This window comes from Agelaius phoeniceus, chromosome 33 (genome assembly GCF_051311805.1).
Source record: "Agelaius phoeniceus isolate bAgePho1 chromosome 33, bAgePho1.hap1, whole genome shotgun sequence".
NCBI lineage: Eukaryota > Metazoa > Chordata > Aves > Passeriformes > Icteridae > Agelaius > Agelaius phoeniceus.
The window spans coordinates 2,020,415-2,036,189 of record NC_135297.1 but is presented as its reverse complement, the minus strand read 5'-3'; the positions used below and the strand labels follow the sequence as shown (position 1 = coordinate 2,036,189).

Genomic DNA, 15,775 nt, shown 5'->3' with positions numbered 1-15,775 from the left:
GACCACCAGAAGGCAGAAAAAGACCCCCTAGCAACTGAACGAGCAAGCGCAAAAGACAGACAACGTCATCCCTGGACCTGGGAGAAGAAGGCAATAAAAGGCAAACCTTGGGGATAGGAACAGTGCGAGCCTAGAGGAGCGGAGACTCCCGGCCGCCCAGCGCTGAACTTTGCTTATTCTTGCTTGCACAATAATAATAATTAACAAAATTAATTGTATGATCCTTAAATTCAGTGAACTCATCACACCCATGAAATGTTTCGTCTCACGCAAAGAAGAAAGAAGCCGCAAGCCAACACCCTTCTTTATTGCTACACTGTTTTCTTTGGTTACTTCTCTAATAGGAATGACTTTGGGGTGTGATTTGTTTGTTTCTCTCTTTCGTTCCTTGGGGCGCGCGGCGGCTCCTCCGTTGGGTTCGCGGGGCAACGGAGGAACGGCCGCGAGCTCCGGCGGCTCCGCAGCAGCAGCAGCAGCAGCAGCAGCAGCAGCAGCAGCAGCAGCAGCGCTTCTCTTGATCGGTTTTCCGCTCGACTTTTCCCTCGCTCCGCATCCCCTTCTCCCTCCCACTCACTGTATTCCCGTCCCTTTCCGTCCCGGGCCGTGCCGTCCGTGTTCCGCCTCTCCCAGCCCGGCTGATGCCGCGTCCCGCAAGGCGCCCCTTGGCGGGGCCGCCCCGTGCCCGCCCCTGCCCAGCCCGCCGTGGTTCCGCCTCGGCCGGGCTTGCTCCGTACCGGCTGTGGCGCCTCTGGAAGAGCCGCTTGCTCTGGTGCTGGCGGAGCATCGCGGTCTTTTGGCTCGGCCTGGCGCGGGCTCTGGCCCAGCCCCGGCCGAGGCCCCGGCCCCGAACGAAGCCCCTGCCACGGTTCCGCCCGCAGCCGCTCCGCTGCCGCCCGGCTCCCGCCCCGTGGCCGAGAGCGTGGCCGGCAGCTTCCCCGCTCCGAGCTCCGCCGCTCGCCAGCTCGGCCGCCGGCCCCGAGCCGCCGCAGCCCGGGGCGGCTCGGCAAGCAGCAGCGCGCCGGGCGGGCGGGTGCCCCGGGCAGAAGAGCGGCAGCGCGGTGCCGCCCGCACGGGCGGAGAAGCCTCCCCTGGAGCAGCTCTACCGGCAGGGCCCGCTGCTGGGCAGCGGCGGCTGCGGCAGCGTTTACTCCGGGACCCGGCTCGCCGACGGCGCCCCGGTAAGAGACGGGGCCGGCTCGGAGGGCGGCAGCGGGCGGCGGGCGGCGGGCGACGAGCTCAGCCCGCCGCTGGCCTTGGCTCGCAGGTGGCCATCAAGCGAGTGTCCCGGGAGCGCATCTCGGAGTGGGTACGGCTGGTGAGTGAGCGGGGCCAGCGGGAGGAGCCGGCGGGGCGGGCCGGGCGGGGCTGAGGCGAGGCCCGGCAGGGCAGCAGCCGGAACGCTGCGAGGGGAGCGAGCGTGGAAGTGAGCGGAGGCCGCGCAGCGCCCCGGGCCGGGCCATGGCGAGCCGCGGCGGGGCCGGGCAGGGGCTGCCCGAGGCGCGGCGCAGCATCGGCCCCGCTGAAGGCATCGCGGTCCCCCCGCAGCGCAACGGCGCCCTTGTGCCCCTGGAGCTGGCGCTGCTGTGGATGGTGTCGCGGCCTGGCTTCCGCGGCGTCGTGCGGCTCCTGGACTGGTTCGAGGTGCCTGAGGGCTTCGCGCTGGTCATGGAGCGTCCGCAGCGCTGTCAGGACCTCTGGTACTTCCTGCACCAGCGGCGGTTCCTGACGGAGCCCGTGGCGCGGGGGCTGTTCCGCCAGGTGCTGGAGGCCGTGCGGCACTGCAGCAGCCGCGGCGTCCTGCACCGCGACATCAAGGCCGAGAACGTCCTCGTCGACCTGGCCACGGGCGAGGCCAAGCTCATCGACTTCGGCTGCGGCACGATCCTCCAGGACACGATCTACACCCGGATGTCAGGTGAGCCCAAGCCGGGGCCCAGCCGGGCAGCTGAGTTCCCCGCTTTGCTGGCAGAGGGGGAAGAGGGGGGAAGGAAGGAGGGGGAATCCTTCTTCAGCCAGCTGCAGCCAAGTTGCTTTTTGGCAGGGCAGAGGCTGGCTGCTGTGGAACGGGAGCTGCCTGGGAGGGAGGGAGGGAGGGAGGGAGGGAAGGAGGGCAGGAGGGAGCAGCACGGGCCTGATGAGCTGTGCCCGTGTCCCATATAGGAACGCCGGAGTACAGCCCACCGGAGTGGATCCTCGTTGGCTGCTACCATGGCCAGCCAGCCACTATCTGGTCCCTGGGCATCCTGCTCTATGAGCTGGTCTGCGGGCACCTTCCTTTCCACACCAACGAGGACATCGTCCGGGGCCAGCTCGTCTTCCCGCCTCGGGTGTCTCAAGGTGGGGATGTGCCTTCAAGGCACGAGGGGAAGAACGGGGTTGGGAGGGGCAGCTGGCACATAAGCATCCTGCTCTTGCAGCTGGTGAGGAGGTGGATCTCCTGGGCTTAGCTGGAGGAGGTGGCACCAGTGGCTCTGTGCTGGTGTCCTCCGCATGAGAGGATCAATAGGAAGCTTTTGGGTGCAGCTCTCAGCACTGCTGGTGTTGTCTGGGCATAGTGGAATGTGGGAGAGCATGGACAGGAGCCTTCTGGTTTCTCTCTGCAGAATGCCAGCACCTCATCAGGTGGTGTTTATCCATGGACCCCACACACAGGCCATGCTTGGAGGACCTTTTTGAGCATTCTTGGCTGCAGGAGCCCTGCCTGGCCCAGGAGACAGCAGAGATGCATCCCTGAGCACAGTAGGATCCAGGAGCCCAGAAAGTAGCAGCGGCACACGTCTCGTCGCACTGGAAGAAAACCCCGGAGCATTTCCTTGCGGCCACGGCGCGGAGGAGAGAGCGCAGCCGAGGAGATGCTGCTTCCACTGGTCCCCATGAGCTGTGGAGGGAGCGGCTCCGTGCTGCCCGTCCCATTGGAGAAGTGGTGGCAGTGCAGTGAAGGTGACACGGATTGGGACAGAGGAAACATCCCCCTGCAGCTCAATGGCATCGTGATGTCCCCGCAAGCCGAGGCACAGCTGGCGTGTTCTTCTGGAGCACGACGTGGAGCTGGGAACACCATCCAGGAGCTGGCCGCTGGCGGGGCAGAGCCAATTGGTTTTGGCTGCGGCCCCTGCCTGAAGGACACGCTCTGCACTCCGATGAAATCAAGATGAGTCCCCAGCCGGCGCAGGGGCGGGGGGATGCTGGTGCTTCCAGGCACGGCAGGGCTCGGCCTGGCCACGTGCCGGAGGTTCCCCGCTCGGCAGCGCTGGGGAATATTAATTTTTCTGCCGGCTGCCGAGCTGCTTTTTGGCGGGACAGGGGATGGATGTTGGGGAAGGGGAGCCGGCTCCTGGCCTTGCTGACAGCTTCTGCCAGCCAGCCTGGCACGGGCTGAGGCGGGGGCAGCCAGCCTGACAAAAGCATCCATCCATGTGGATGGGGGGTGGCAGATGGGGGGACGGGTTCTGGAGCCGTGCCCCAGCTGGTCTGCTCTGCAGGCCCTTGAGGAAGGGGTGCGTTTATGGGCAGGAAAGGTGGGGATTTTCCCCACCCCTGGACAGGTTTAATTCACACATGGAGTGGTCAGACCCTCCTCAGGCCTGTGAAACGGTGACAGGCTTTGTGCTTTTTCTTGTTTCCAGGTCTTGTTTTGAATTGACTTTCATGCAATTGTTCTTTTGTTTTCCCAGGAGGATTACACCTGGTGCCCAGACGGGACGGGGAAGCGCCTGCAGCGTCCGTGGAGCGCATCCAGTGCCAGCGCTGCCCCAGGGGCCACGGTCTGCAGGGACAGCCCCTTCCAGAAGGACGAGGACCTGGTTTGGGATCGGCTCCTCTCCTGGCAGCAGCTCTCCAGAGGTGGGCACCCGGCTCCACAGCTCGGCTGGCAGAAGGGCTCCGGGCAGACGGCAGCGGGCACATGGGCATCCCGCTCTTGCAGCTGCTGAGGAGGTTGCTGTGCCATGATTAAGCAGAGGAGGTGGAACGTGGCCTGCCACGCTGCCCTTCTCTAAAAACAGAGAATGGGTCGGGAGGTTTGGGCTCTGAGCAGAGCCAGCAGCCTGGCCCGGGCACAGGCCATGGCGGGACAGGGGGACAGGAGCCTGCTGCCACTGACCGTGGCTCTCTGGTTTCTCTCCGCAGGCTGCCAGCACCTCATGCCATGGGAACGGCACCGCTCAGCCTGCCAGGCTGGGAGGGCTGGAGGGCGGCCGGTGTTCATTTGCTGTCAAAATAAATTTGTTTGGGTTTTTTTTGTCATTGTCATCATCGGAGCGTTTCTTTCCTCCTTTTCCAAGCTTTTGGCCTCCCTTTCTCCAGGGTAATCTTTTTGTGTCCTTCCTCAGCCTCTTGATGGCATTTGCTAGGGGGGGATTAAGCAATGTGAAAAATTCAACAACAGCTCCTGTTGCCAACTGCAGCAGCTCCTTCAAGAGCCCCTTCCAGTGAGGTCTGCATGTGCCTTGCAAAGGAAGTGCTTTGCAGCCATGGGGTTGTCGCCCTGCTGCAAAAGCTGGGAGGAACTCAGAAATGGCAAAATGCCAATTTGGCTCAACCACCACCCAGGTTCTTCAGCTTTTCCCTCTGTTCCGTGATAGGCAGGCAGGGCTGGACTCCAGGAAGGTTCAAGTTCTTGGTGCTCCCTGGCATCAAAGTGATCAAGTAAACTCTTGCATGCAGGGACTGCAACAGGGCTACTTGTCAGAACCCAGGAAATTCCTCTGGCTGCCCTGGAGGACTCGAGCCCCTGCCCAGGGTGCTCAGAGACCTTGGCACAGAGCCCAAGACCCCTGTGCCTTTGATTTAGCCCTTGGAAAAAACAATTACCAACCTTATATGAAGAATTGTGAGCCATGAAAGTTTTAAGTAGAATGAAAATTAATTTATCACAGGGTGAAAAATAGATTTTTGGGGTTTCTAGAATGGGGATTCAGGGGGCAAGATGGAGCAATCAGGCCGTGTCCAGCCTTTCTCCTTCTTCTTCTTGGCCTCCATCTTCTGCTGTGATGTTGGCACTTTTAGATTGGTCTAGAGTAGAAGCTCACTGTCTAACATAGGGGATAGGTATTGGAAAATAATTGTAAATATCATACATGTAGTTTTTAGTATAAAAAGATAACACCGCCTTGGGGCAGGCAGAATGCCTCTGACTGTCTTGCTGAGCGGACCTCGTCAGGACAGGAGAAAGAATTTTATAGATAAGATACAATAAACAACCTTGAGACCAAGAACGGAAGAGCTCTGACTCCTTCTTCGAGCGCCGGGCTGGGAAAAGAGACTTTCTAACGTATATCAGGGTCACTCTGACCAGCTAGAGATCCCGAGATCTCCTAAGAAATATTTTTTGGGTTCTTTTAAATGTTGTTATTTTCTTATACATGTTCAGCTGTTCTAAGAAGTTACTTGCAAGGTCTCTAGGAGAAGATTTTTTATTAAATAAAGAAGGGGGAGTTGTGGGGGCCAGAGATCCAGCCAGAGAAGAGCTTGCTGTGCTCCCCTGGAGGGCCAACTCCTGACCCACTGACTTTGTAGTCAGGGCGAGCAAATATGACCCCCAGCTGCCTTTGCAACTTTATGTTGATCCCCCAGTACTCATTGGTCCTTCCCTTTGTGTTCTGCCCCTGAGCCCTTATCCCATTGGTTACCAGTTTTGTCCCGCTCCTTGCCTTCCCTATAGAATCCCGTTTTTCCCTGGTTCTGAGAGTTTTTGTTCCTGTCTCCCTATGCAGAGTGCCCTGCTCTTAATAAAGGCTTCTTCTCTGTGGAACGCCATGCAGAGCTCCAGCCTTTTTTCTCCGTGTCACCTGCAGAAGGAAGCTGAACATCACACGCTGCTCTGGGAGGAGGATGTGCCTGTGCCCCTGAGCTGTCCTTCTTAGGAGGATCTTCAGGAAGGTTGTGGCACCCTTACCATGGCCACCCTGCCGCCACAGCAAGCAAGAGCCTCAGCAATGCCCTTGTTCCTAGAGGCTGTTCTTGTTCACTTGCTACTGATGAGTAATTTGGGATCACAGTCACCAGGACAGTCCTGGAAGCCCTGGAAGTTACCTGCTGAAATACTCAGCATCAGTCAATGAACAATACAGAGTTCAATACACATACTCCAGCCACATGGCTCTGTCCCATCAGCTTCTCCGTGACTGGATGTGACATGTTTGGGGATTTCTGCTCTTTGGGCATTTGTTTCCTCTTGCATTTCATTGGATTGAGGCAGTTGTTGCATACAGGTTTTATGGGCAATTTTGTTTTCCTCCATAGGGGGAGTAGAAAAGAATACAGGGAGAGTAGAATAGAATACAGCAGCATGCTTAGTTGGTTTATTAAAATCAATGAGTTAGAAAGTAGTAAGCAGCTATGGAACTGAGGAAAAGGGAATATTAATAGACTATGATAAAACACTCCACAGAAAACACAATTATGCTAAAGAGTATCCTTCTCCTTTTGCAGAAAGGCCCCTCACCGAGGACATAACCAGGGTGGGACAGAAAGCTGCATCCAGAGCTTGTGGGGGGAAAGGGAGTTCTTTGTGTTGTAATGCCTATGGAAATTCTGTGCAGTGACAGAGCTCTTGTAAGAGCTGTAAATTGGTACAATGCCTTCATTGCTAAATTCAAGCTAGAAGCATGCTCCCAGAGCAGCAACCTTTCTGTCACTGCTCTTGGACTGCAGCTTCAGAAACAGGCAAAACAGACCTCAGCTTAGAAAATCTAAAAGCTCCTTTTCGGTTCCTTGATCAGATTCAGGATATACTAGATTGCCAAGCAGTATGGATTCTATTTGCCACCTGTATGCCAGTTGTCTTCTGTTAATTGGGCAGTTTTCCTTATCTCTTCCACAGCCAATCCTCCCTCCAGGGGAGACATCTGCTGATAATGGGCTATTGAATGTCACTGCATGGCTGATAAGAACTACAGCATCCCATTGGGAGATGCTCCGCCCAGAGGGAGGAGCCAAGCATTCCTACCCGGATATAATCTTGAAAATCTGGAACACCAGCACAGCTTCTCCACTGGATTTCCCAGAGGAACAGGAGCTGCCTCTTCCACTGGATCTTCAGAGGAAGACTACACCTTTCTACAGGATCCCTGCTCCAAGAGAACCACACCTGACACTCCAGGAGGGCTGCAGCCACAATTCCAATTGGACTGCTACCAACACCCTGACCCACAGGGTGTCAGGTTGTATTCTGACTCCATCAGTGCTGTTTTGGTTTACTGCATTCTTTATTTTATCTTTTTATTTTCTTCCCTAATAAAGAACTGTTATTCCTGCTCCCATATTTTTACCTGAGAGCCCCTCTTAATTTAAAATTCATAACAATTCAGAAGGAAGGGATTTACATTTTTCCATTTCAAGAAAGGCTCCTGCCTTCCTTAGCAAACACCTGTCTTTCCAAACCAAGACAGAGGAGCCACCTGTGTTATACATGTAAACACAAAAAAAGCAAGAGCCTCAAAAAGGCAAAACTGCTTGGTAATTTGTAGAAAGTAACTTTGATCAAAATCAAAATGTGTTAATAGATTGGTCTGAAGATGACATTCACAATTTTCCTGGTGATATTGTGCACTGTACTGTAACAGTGGATAGTAAGTGGACATAGCCAGTAGGATAACTGGATATGCTTTTCAAACTTAGTATTCATTGAATTCTTCATTGAATTCTCATCCTTCTGTACACTTCAGCTCTGCTGTAAACTTCAGAGACATTTTTTCACAAGCTTCTAACAAGTTACTCTGGATCCATAATTCCTGAGACCAAAGGGAGCCCAAATGCCAAGTGGGATTACTCTTTCTCAAAGCCTGGAGTCACACAGAATGAAGCAGTACTTAAATCATCGTGTGCATCCCATACACATAACAGTCCAGTTACTGACCATCTGCAATAATTTTTTGACTTTTGCTACAAATTACCTTCAAGAGTAAGCTACAAATAATATCTTGAACCTGTTTAAATTCAGGGGTGGCATTACAATTGCCCTAAAAAATTCGAAGGGCACCTAGTGCGGTTGCAGTAATACAAGAGAACTGTAAGTGTGTATTACTAGTTGTTATTCATATCAGGTAAAAATGAATCAGCTCAGCTTTGCAAAGCAAGAAACAAGTCATGGAGAGTTGAAATGATGGAGTTGGGACAGTGTAGCCAGTCTGCTTTTTGTGAGAGATGCTCTTAAGCAGTGGCAGCAGTAATGTACTCATCTCCTGTAACTTTGCTCCTTGTGATCTACTATCCACCTCTGCAATTTTTTCTGCTCTTTTTTTTTTCTTTATTTCTTCAGCTGAGTACCAAAAGGAAACACAGAACTGCAATGTTGCTACCAAAATAATACATCTTTTTTTCAAACTAAAAAATACTCAGAACTTTTAGAAAACACAACAGAAGTGTTGCAAAGTATAAACAATACAAGATATTGAACAGTATTTTGACATTATACTACATCAGCCAAAGAAATGGATAGTAGAGCTTGAGGAACAAGGATGGAAATGAAGTTTTGTTAAAAGGGCTTATTTTGGTCTCTATGTGGTAACTGCCATCACCCTGATGTAAATACTTCACAATCTATTTAAATTTTCCTAAGTTGTATTCTTTTGCAATCAGCTATGATTTTTTAAATTTCTCCTGCACCCATAACTGAATGATCTGAGCACAATCTCCAAACAAGACAAATGGTAAAGTAGCAAAGGGCTGCCATGACTGAGCAGCCAACAGGATAAGCCACACTGGCATCTCTTGGCTTTGCCAAATGCTCTCTGAGTGCTTTCCTTTCTTTTCCTCTTTGGTTTAAAATGCAACACATTTTCATTCCTTCTGATGACTCACCTCTGAAAGGAAAAGGCAGTAGCTGTTTTTGGCAGGGTAATTTGCATTTGCAAATTGGCTCACCCTGTTCGCAGCAGAACTGCATTTTTTCTTATCAAAGCTGCTCATCAGCTTGAGTGGGGAGAAGGCGCAAAAGGATGAGAGAGGCTGGTGCAGCTCTGATGGTGTGAGGATCCAATGGTGCAAAGAGCTGGAAGGTGAAATCCCTTTTCTTGAGTTCAGGGTCATTAGGGAAAGGGAGGGTGTGCCTGAGAGCTCAGTTCTGTCAGCCATATTCACCTAGTAAAAGGTTTTTTTCCTGCACCTGTGTGTGTGGCCAATGCCAAGGGATGGCAGCTCTTTCTGTTGTGGGGGCATTGCAGCCTCCAACTGCAGCCTATGCAACCTGAGCTGCATTGAAATGTGTTCTCCAGGGCTCCGTTTTGGGGCTGGTCCTGGTTAACATCTTTATTGATGATCTGGAGGAGGGCATTGAGAGCACCCTCAGTAAATTTGCAGATGCCCAGTTGGGTGGGAGTGTGGATCTGCTGGAGGACGGGAAGGCTCTGCAGTGAGACTTGGACAGACTCGATCAATGGGCCAAGGACAGGGGCGTGAGGTTCCACAAGGCCAAGTGGCACATCCTGCAGGTCACCAGCCGCCTCAGGGTGAGCCAAAGTGTGCCCAAGGGGGCAAGAGGCCAATGGCACCTGGCCTGGATCAGCAGCAGTGTGGGCAGCAGGAGCAGGCAGCGCCTGCCCCTCTGTGCTGGGCACTGCTGAGGCCACACCTCGAGTGCTGTGTCCAGCTCTGGGCCCCTGGGGAAAAAGGACATTGAGGGGCTGAGTGTGGCCAGAGAAGGGCAGCAAGGCTCACAAAGGCTCTAGAAAACATGGCCCATGAGGAGTAGCTGAGGGAGCTGGGTTTGTTCAGTCTGGAGAAGAGGCTCAGGAGGGACCTCACCGCTCTCTCCAACTCCCTGTCAGAAGAGTGCACTGAGGGGGGGCTGTTCTCTTCTGCTGGGTCTGCACTGAGAACCAGAGGAAGTGGCCTCACCTTGAGAGGAAATTCAGGTTAGATTTTAGAAAAAAAATTCACTGTTCAGGTGTTCGGGCCTGGGGATAGGTTGACCAGAGAGGTGGTGTGAAATACAAAGCTGTGTTTCGTGTCAGGTACAGACAGGTGACGTGTGTATTTGTGAATGCAAAATGTGTGGACCCCAACAATGGGAGAGCTGTGAATTCTAATAATAACTGAGGAAAATAAAGCATGGAAAAAGGCCTTTGAACCTATCTTTTGTTTGCAATTAACCCTGGTTGATATAGAAGCATTGGAATTAAGGTGTTAAGGATGTTGCTTTTTGCTTGCAATTAATCCACAAAGAGCTCTGCAATAATAACCTTTTGAAGTATAATTTTAGAATATTACTTGTATCCTTGAAACTATAGCTTTGGAATATATATAGGAAATATGCTTATCTCACACCTTATTGAAGCAGAGAAAAACAGCTTGAGAAAGGAAGATGAACATCACCTCAAGGATTTATGGTTTCAACCAAAGGGAAGCTGGACATCACTGTTGTTAGATTCATATTCTCTGCAATTAAAAGGTGGACCCACATCTGGGGAGCTGGACTCCACCAGATGGGATTCGTCTCTCTTCTTTCGGAAACTGGACCGCTACCATCTGACATACTCCTTTTGAGATACATCCTGAGAAACTAAGATCACAATTGTGTAGAATTGTGATGGAATAATTTGGAATACAAATTGCTGATGAGTAAAAAATTGGAAATAGAAACTGCTGAAAAAGCTGATGAGTACCCCTAAAAATACCTGTAACCCTCAACTATCGGTGTGCAGTTGGAGGGAAAACTTCCCCCACTGTACGCAGCGCTGTATTGCTCATACTTGACCATATTAAAAGAATAAATTGATTGCTGCTTGAATATTGGCCTTGTCAAGCTTCTTATTCATAACAGTAACTAATAATATTTGTTGTACTTTTTGTGCCATTTTTATAATATTTTTCTCCGATAGTGTCAAGGGGGCGGGCACTCTGGGGGCGGTGGAGACATTTCTGGGGCACATTTGGGGCAGTTTTGGGTCTAGGGAGGGAATTCAGAGAGAACTTGAGGGTCTGAAGGACACTTGGGGGAGCCGGGTGGGCACTTGGAGAGGCACTCAGGGATTCTGAAGGACAGTTCGAGGTCCAGGGCACCTCTTGGGGGTCCAGGGGGGCCCTTGGAGGTCAGGGAGAGGAATTCGGCGCCCTTAGGGTTCCGGGCGGGCCCTTGGGGGGCCCGAACGGGGCTCCCGGGGGCGCAGGGGGTGATGGGAGTTGTAGGCGCGGGTCTAATACGCTCTAACCGGGCCGAGGAGCATCACGGGAGTTCGAGGCGCAGCTGCAATGGCTCTCGGAGGGGCGCGGGGCATGACAGGAGATGAAGTCCCGGCTGTATTAGCTCTGGACGCGCGCCGCGGAGCATGATGGGAGCTGTAGTCCCGGAAGTGGTTGGAACGCGGCCTTTGGGGGTCCGGGAAGGCTCTTGGGGGACACTTTGGCGTCCGAGCCGCGACTTGAGGTCCTCGGGGGAACGTAAACGGCTCAGGAATCCTTGGGGAGAGCTCGGGGAGCTCTAACCGCGCTCTTTAGGGCGCGGGAACGGCAGGAGTTTTAGGCGCGGGACTGTGTTCTGAGGGGCTCGGGGGCCATGGGGGATGAGAGGAGACGAATTCCAAGAAGGGGGTATACCGGGCATCTGTGGGGTTGGGAGCACTCAGGGGGTCCGGGGACGCTTTTGAGGTGTCCCCAATGGGCGCTGAGGGGGCACTGAGGGATCCTGGAGGGTCTGGGGAACATTTATGGGACAGATGGGGGCGGGGGGGGGGGGGAGATCCCGGGGTTCTGTGGAGCGCGGGGCATTGTAGTCCCGGCTGCAATGGGGCTGTATCCGGCCGCGGGGCATGACGGGAGTTGTAGGCAAAAAGAGAAGATGGCGCCCATCTAGGCACCGCCCCCATACCCAGATCTCTGGCGCTGATTAGCTGTGGTCGGTGATGGGCGGGAGCCTCGGCAAATGGGATGCGGTGGAGGTGGGAACAGCCAAATCACCCTCCTCCAGTCTCTCCTAGTACAGCCCATTTCATTCCCAGTACAGACCCGCATAAGCCCAGTAAAGCCCAGTTCATCCCAAGTAGAATCCAGTTCAAACCCAGTGCTCCTCCTCCAACCCCTCCCAGTACAGCCCAGTCCCTCCCAATACACCCGAGTTCATTCCCTGTCCCTCCAGTTCCTCCCAATGTCATCCGTGGTATGTCCCAGTGTCCCCTGTCTTCTCTGCAATTGCCCCAGTGTCCCCAGTTTGTCCCAGTATCCCCCAGTGTCACTCCAAATATGTCCAGGGTCTCCCACAGCGTTCCCGGTGTTCCCCAGTATGTCCCAGTCCTCCCCAGTATTTCCAAGGACAGTTTAATTTCTCACGGTGGCCGTGGCAGCCAAACCCAGCAGTGGGGTCAGTGCAGTGCCCATGGCCACAGCCCCTTGCAGTGGCCCAGTGCAGCTTGGGCTGATGATCCACCCTCACAGCTGGCCCAGGGCAGCTCCGCAGTGGCTTTGGTGGCCCCTTGGGCTGGCATAAACCTGAGCATGTGTCTGTTTGCAGTGGGGAAACTCAGGAGTTTCAGATTGCTTCAAAAAATAAAAAAAGGGAAAACCCCTCCTAGGCTGGGTGCAGCCAGCTCTCCAAGCAAAGCAGGTCCCAGGGGAGTGAGGACAGACAGGATGGGGCTGGGCAATGTGGAGCAAGGTTGTCCATACTGGGCCAGAGCTCCAGGCACAGCTTCTGTGAGCAGCCCAGAGCTGCTGAGGAGAGACCCTGGGTCAGTATCAATCACAGAATGCAGCAATCACCTCTGCTCTAAAGAGAAACAAAATAAAATACATCATTTAAAATAGGAATGTCTGTTTCTGAAAAGTTATTTGAAATCTTTCTCCGTCACTGGACTAAGAAAACTTTAATGACCCTCTCAGGGCTTTGGTGTTGTTTACATCAGACTCAGTCCCTGAGAGTGTCTTCAAAAAACTTATCAAGAACTCAAAATTAAATTGAAACTCCAAAAGTTTCTTGAAGTTTTAATGGCTCCCACTGAGGGACACGACTGGGGAAGTGTCCCCAGGTTCCAGGTAGAGCAGAACACTGGAGGCAGTGATGACAGCTGGGGACAAACAAGGCCAAGGTGTCTCTGGTGCTGAGCAAAGCTGGATGTGTTTGAGGAATGCCAAGGGCCAAGGCCTGAGCCCCAGGGCCTGGCCAGGCAGATCCTGTCCCTCCCTCCTTGCTCAGGGCTCTTGCCAGGATGGGCACTGGCATGTGGGGATGTGCAATGCCAAGGGCAGGAGCATGGGGCGGCCCCTGCCAGGCTGCTGAGCAGGGACAAGGAGGCCATGAGGCCCCAGGCCTGCAAGGGTCACTTGTCTCCTGCTCCTGCCTCAGGCCCAGGCCCAGCAGCCATGGCCAAAGTGCTGCCCAAGTTGGCTCTGGCAGGGCTGTCTTGCAGCTGCTGCCCATGCCTGTGCCCTGTGCAGCCCAGGCTGTCCTACGGTGTCCCTGCCCTGCGCCTCTGTCCCTGCAGGCTGTGGGCATCCCCTGGCTGCCCCACCTGGCTGGGCCCTTCCTTTGCTGACAGCTCTGCCTCCTGCCTGCCTCTGCCTGCCCACACAAAGCCTGGGGCTGATACCAAAAGGGTTCATTCCATTTTTACCCTGCCTGGGAACTTTCAGCACAGGAACAAGGCATGCAGGGGCTGCTTTCCCAGCAAGGACGCTTGGAAGAGAAGAAGAAGACATCTGGCTCAAGGGTGCAGGGGTAGAGAAAACAAGGAGTGAATCTGGGAACATGGGGTGGGTTTTATGGAAATGGGTAAGTTGTAATTCACATTTAGTGACTGTATATAAGCAACACACTGGTAGAATTACATCTCCATGTAAGTTTTGGAATTATCCCACACCAGACCTTAGGCCTGAATAAATGATGCCCTCTTTAATAGCAAATGAGTTTTATGGAGCCTTATTCTGATATTTCAGAGATTTGGTGACAGCAGGGCCTCACAGAACCATGGAGTCAGCTGTGGCACTGTGCTATCTCATGGAACAAAGGGTCCATTGTGATGCAGCAGAACCCCATTGTTTTGGTTTAGAGCAAATTTGGGAGCGAATCTCTAAAGGGGCTCCGGTAGGAAAGTAAATTTAATCGGCTCTTCCCTCCAACCGGTCCAGGAGAAAATACTTTTTGGAGAAGAGTGGAAGAAAACTGTTTACTAAACAATAAAACTTAAACAATATTGATTAATAAAACTTTTTGCTGCTCTAAAAGAGATGACAAACTGAGAAAGTCCCTTCCCTGGGTCGCAGCTCAGCTCATTTAGTCTCTGATCAGTCCCTCCAGTGCTGGAAATGCCACGGCCCAGGCCCGGCCTGGTGAGCTACAGGTGCAGCTGCTGGTGCTCTGCTGGGTGTTCAGTTTAGAGCAGGTTTCAAGAGGTCTAAAGAAAAGGGAAAAAACTACAGTCCAGGGAACTTCTTTGCTTCAGCTAGCTAAACTAACTAAAGATAAAAAAGAGCTCTGTCTCGCTGTCTGTCCATCTGCAGCCAACACAGTCTAGGAGCAGGAATGTGGAGGAGTGAGAGCAGTGTCTGGAAAAAAAACTGTGCACTTCTCTCCCCTCTTCACTGCGGATCCAAGGAGACCATTGGGACTGAGGAACCCCATGGAACCAGGAGTCCATTGTTCCACTGTGGGACCCTGTGGAACCAAGGGGAACACAGTGACATTGCGGGGCCTCATGGAGCAATGGAGACTGTTCTGACACTTTGGGACCCACTGAAACCAAGGGGCCATTAAAGCAATGTGGGGCTTGGTGGAATCAAGGGGACTGCAGAGAACACTGTGGGTGTCCATGGGATGATGGGTCCATTCTGACACCGTGGAACCAAGGATACCATTGTGACACTCTGGGCATCATGGAACCAAAGGTCCATTGTGACACGGCAGGGCCTCATGGAACCATGGAGGCCATTTTTACACTTGGAGGCCTTGTGGAACCAGAGGGCCATTGTGGCACTTCAGAGCCTTGTGGAGCCATGGGGACCATAGTGACACTGTGGGGCTCCATGAAACCAATGCTCTGTTGTGACACTGCAAGGCCTTATGGGATCATGGAGACCATTGTGACACTGCAAGGCCTCATGGAAGCAAGGAACCATTGTGACACTATGGAGTCTTGGCAGGCCAAGGGGCAGCTGTCACACTGTGTGGCACCAAGGAGTCCATTGTGACACTCCAGGGCCCCATGGAACTAAGGATCCATGGAACAGTGCAGGACCCCATGGAACCAAAGGTCCATTGGGACATTTTGGGGCCTCATGGGATCCTAGAGTCCATGATGATGCTTGGAGGCCTCATTGAATCCAGGGGCTCTGCAGGGCCTCATGGAACCAAGGAGACCCTTCTGACATTGTGAGTCCCCATAGAACCAAGGGTCCATTGTGACACTGTGGCACCAAGGAGACCCCTGTGACACTGCAAGGCCTCATGGAAGCAAGGGACCAGTGTGACACTCTGGAGCCCCATGGAAACAAGGGGCCAGTGTGACACATCTGGGCCTGATGGAACCAAGGATCCAATATGACACCACCACTGTGACACTGCAGGGCCCCATGGATCCAACGGAACAGGGAACAGGTCTGGGTGGCTTGGCCTGACTGGTCCAACTGCCCTTGGCATGTCGAGGGTCTCTTCTCATTTACCCCTGAAACCCTGGGGCTCTGAGCTTTCCTTCAAATGGAAAAGAACTGCCCTTCTCATTCATGCATCCATGGCCAAAATGTGATTCCCTCTCCAAAATTCCCAATATCCAGGGATTGCTCCCGGACAAAAGCTGCCATTGCCAACAAGTCTGGCTGACCTTGTCTTCCTGAGAGCTGGGTCTCACCT

General features: G+C 53.4%; 1 protein-coding gene and 1 pseudogene across 1 annotated transcript; one reads left to right on the top strand and one right to left on the bottom strand.

The window, feature by feature from the left end:
* Positions 1 to 15,775, bottom strand: part of LOC129131840 (serine/threonine-protein kinase pim-1-like) — a 155,752-nt pseudogene that overhangs the window by 20,029 nt on the left and 119,948 nt on the right.
* On the top strand, positions 639 to 2,792 carry LOC129131900 (serine/threonine-protein kinase pim-1-like). The gene is made up of 5 exons (XM_054650886.2): positions 639 to 1,178; positions 1,265 to 1,315; positions 1,546 to 1,915; positions 2,161 to 2,337; positions 2,604 to 2,792. The coding sequence occupies exons 1-5, from the start codon at positions 639 to 641 to the stop codon at positions 2,732 to 2,734; spliced, it is 1,269 nt and encodes a 422-aa protein (XP_054506861.2). The 3' UTR covers positions 2,735 to 2,792.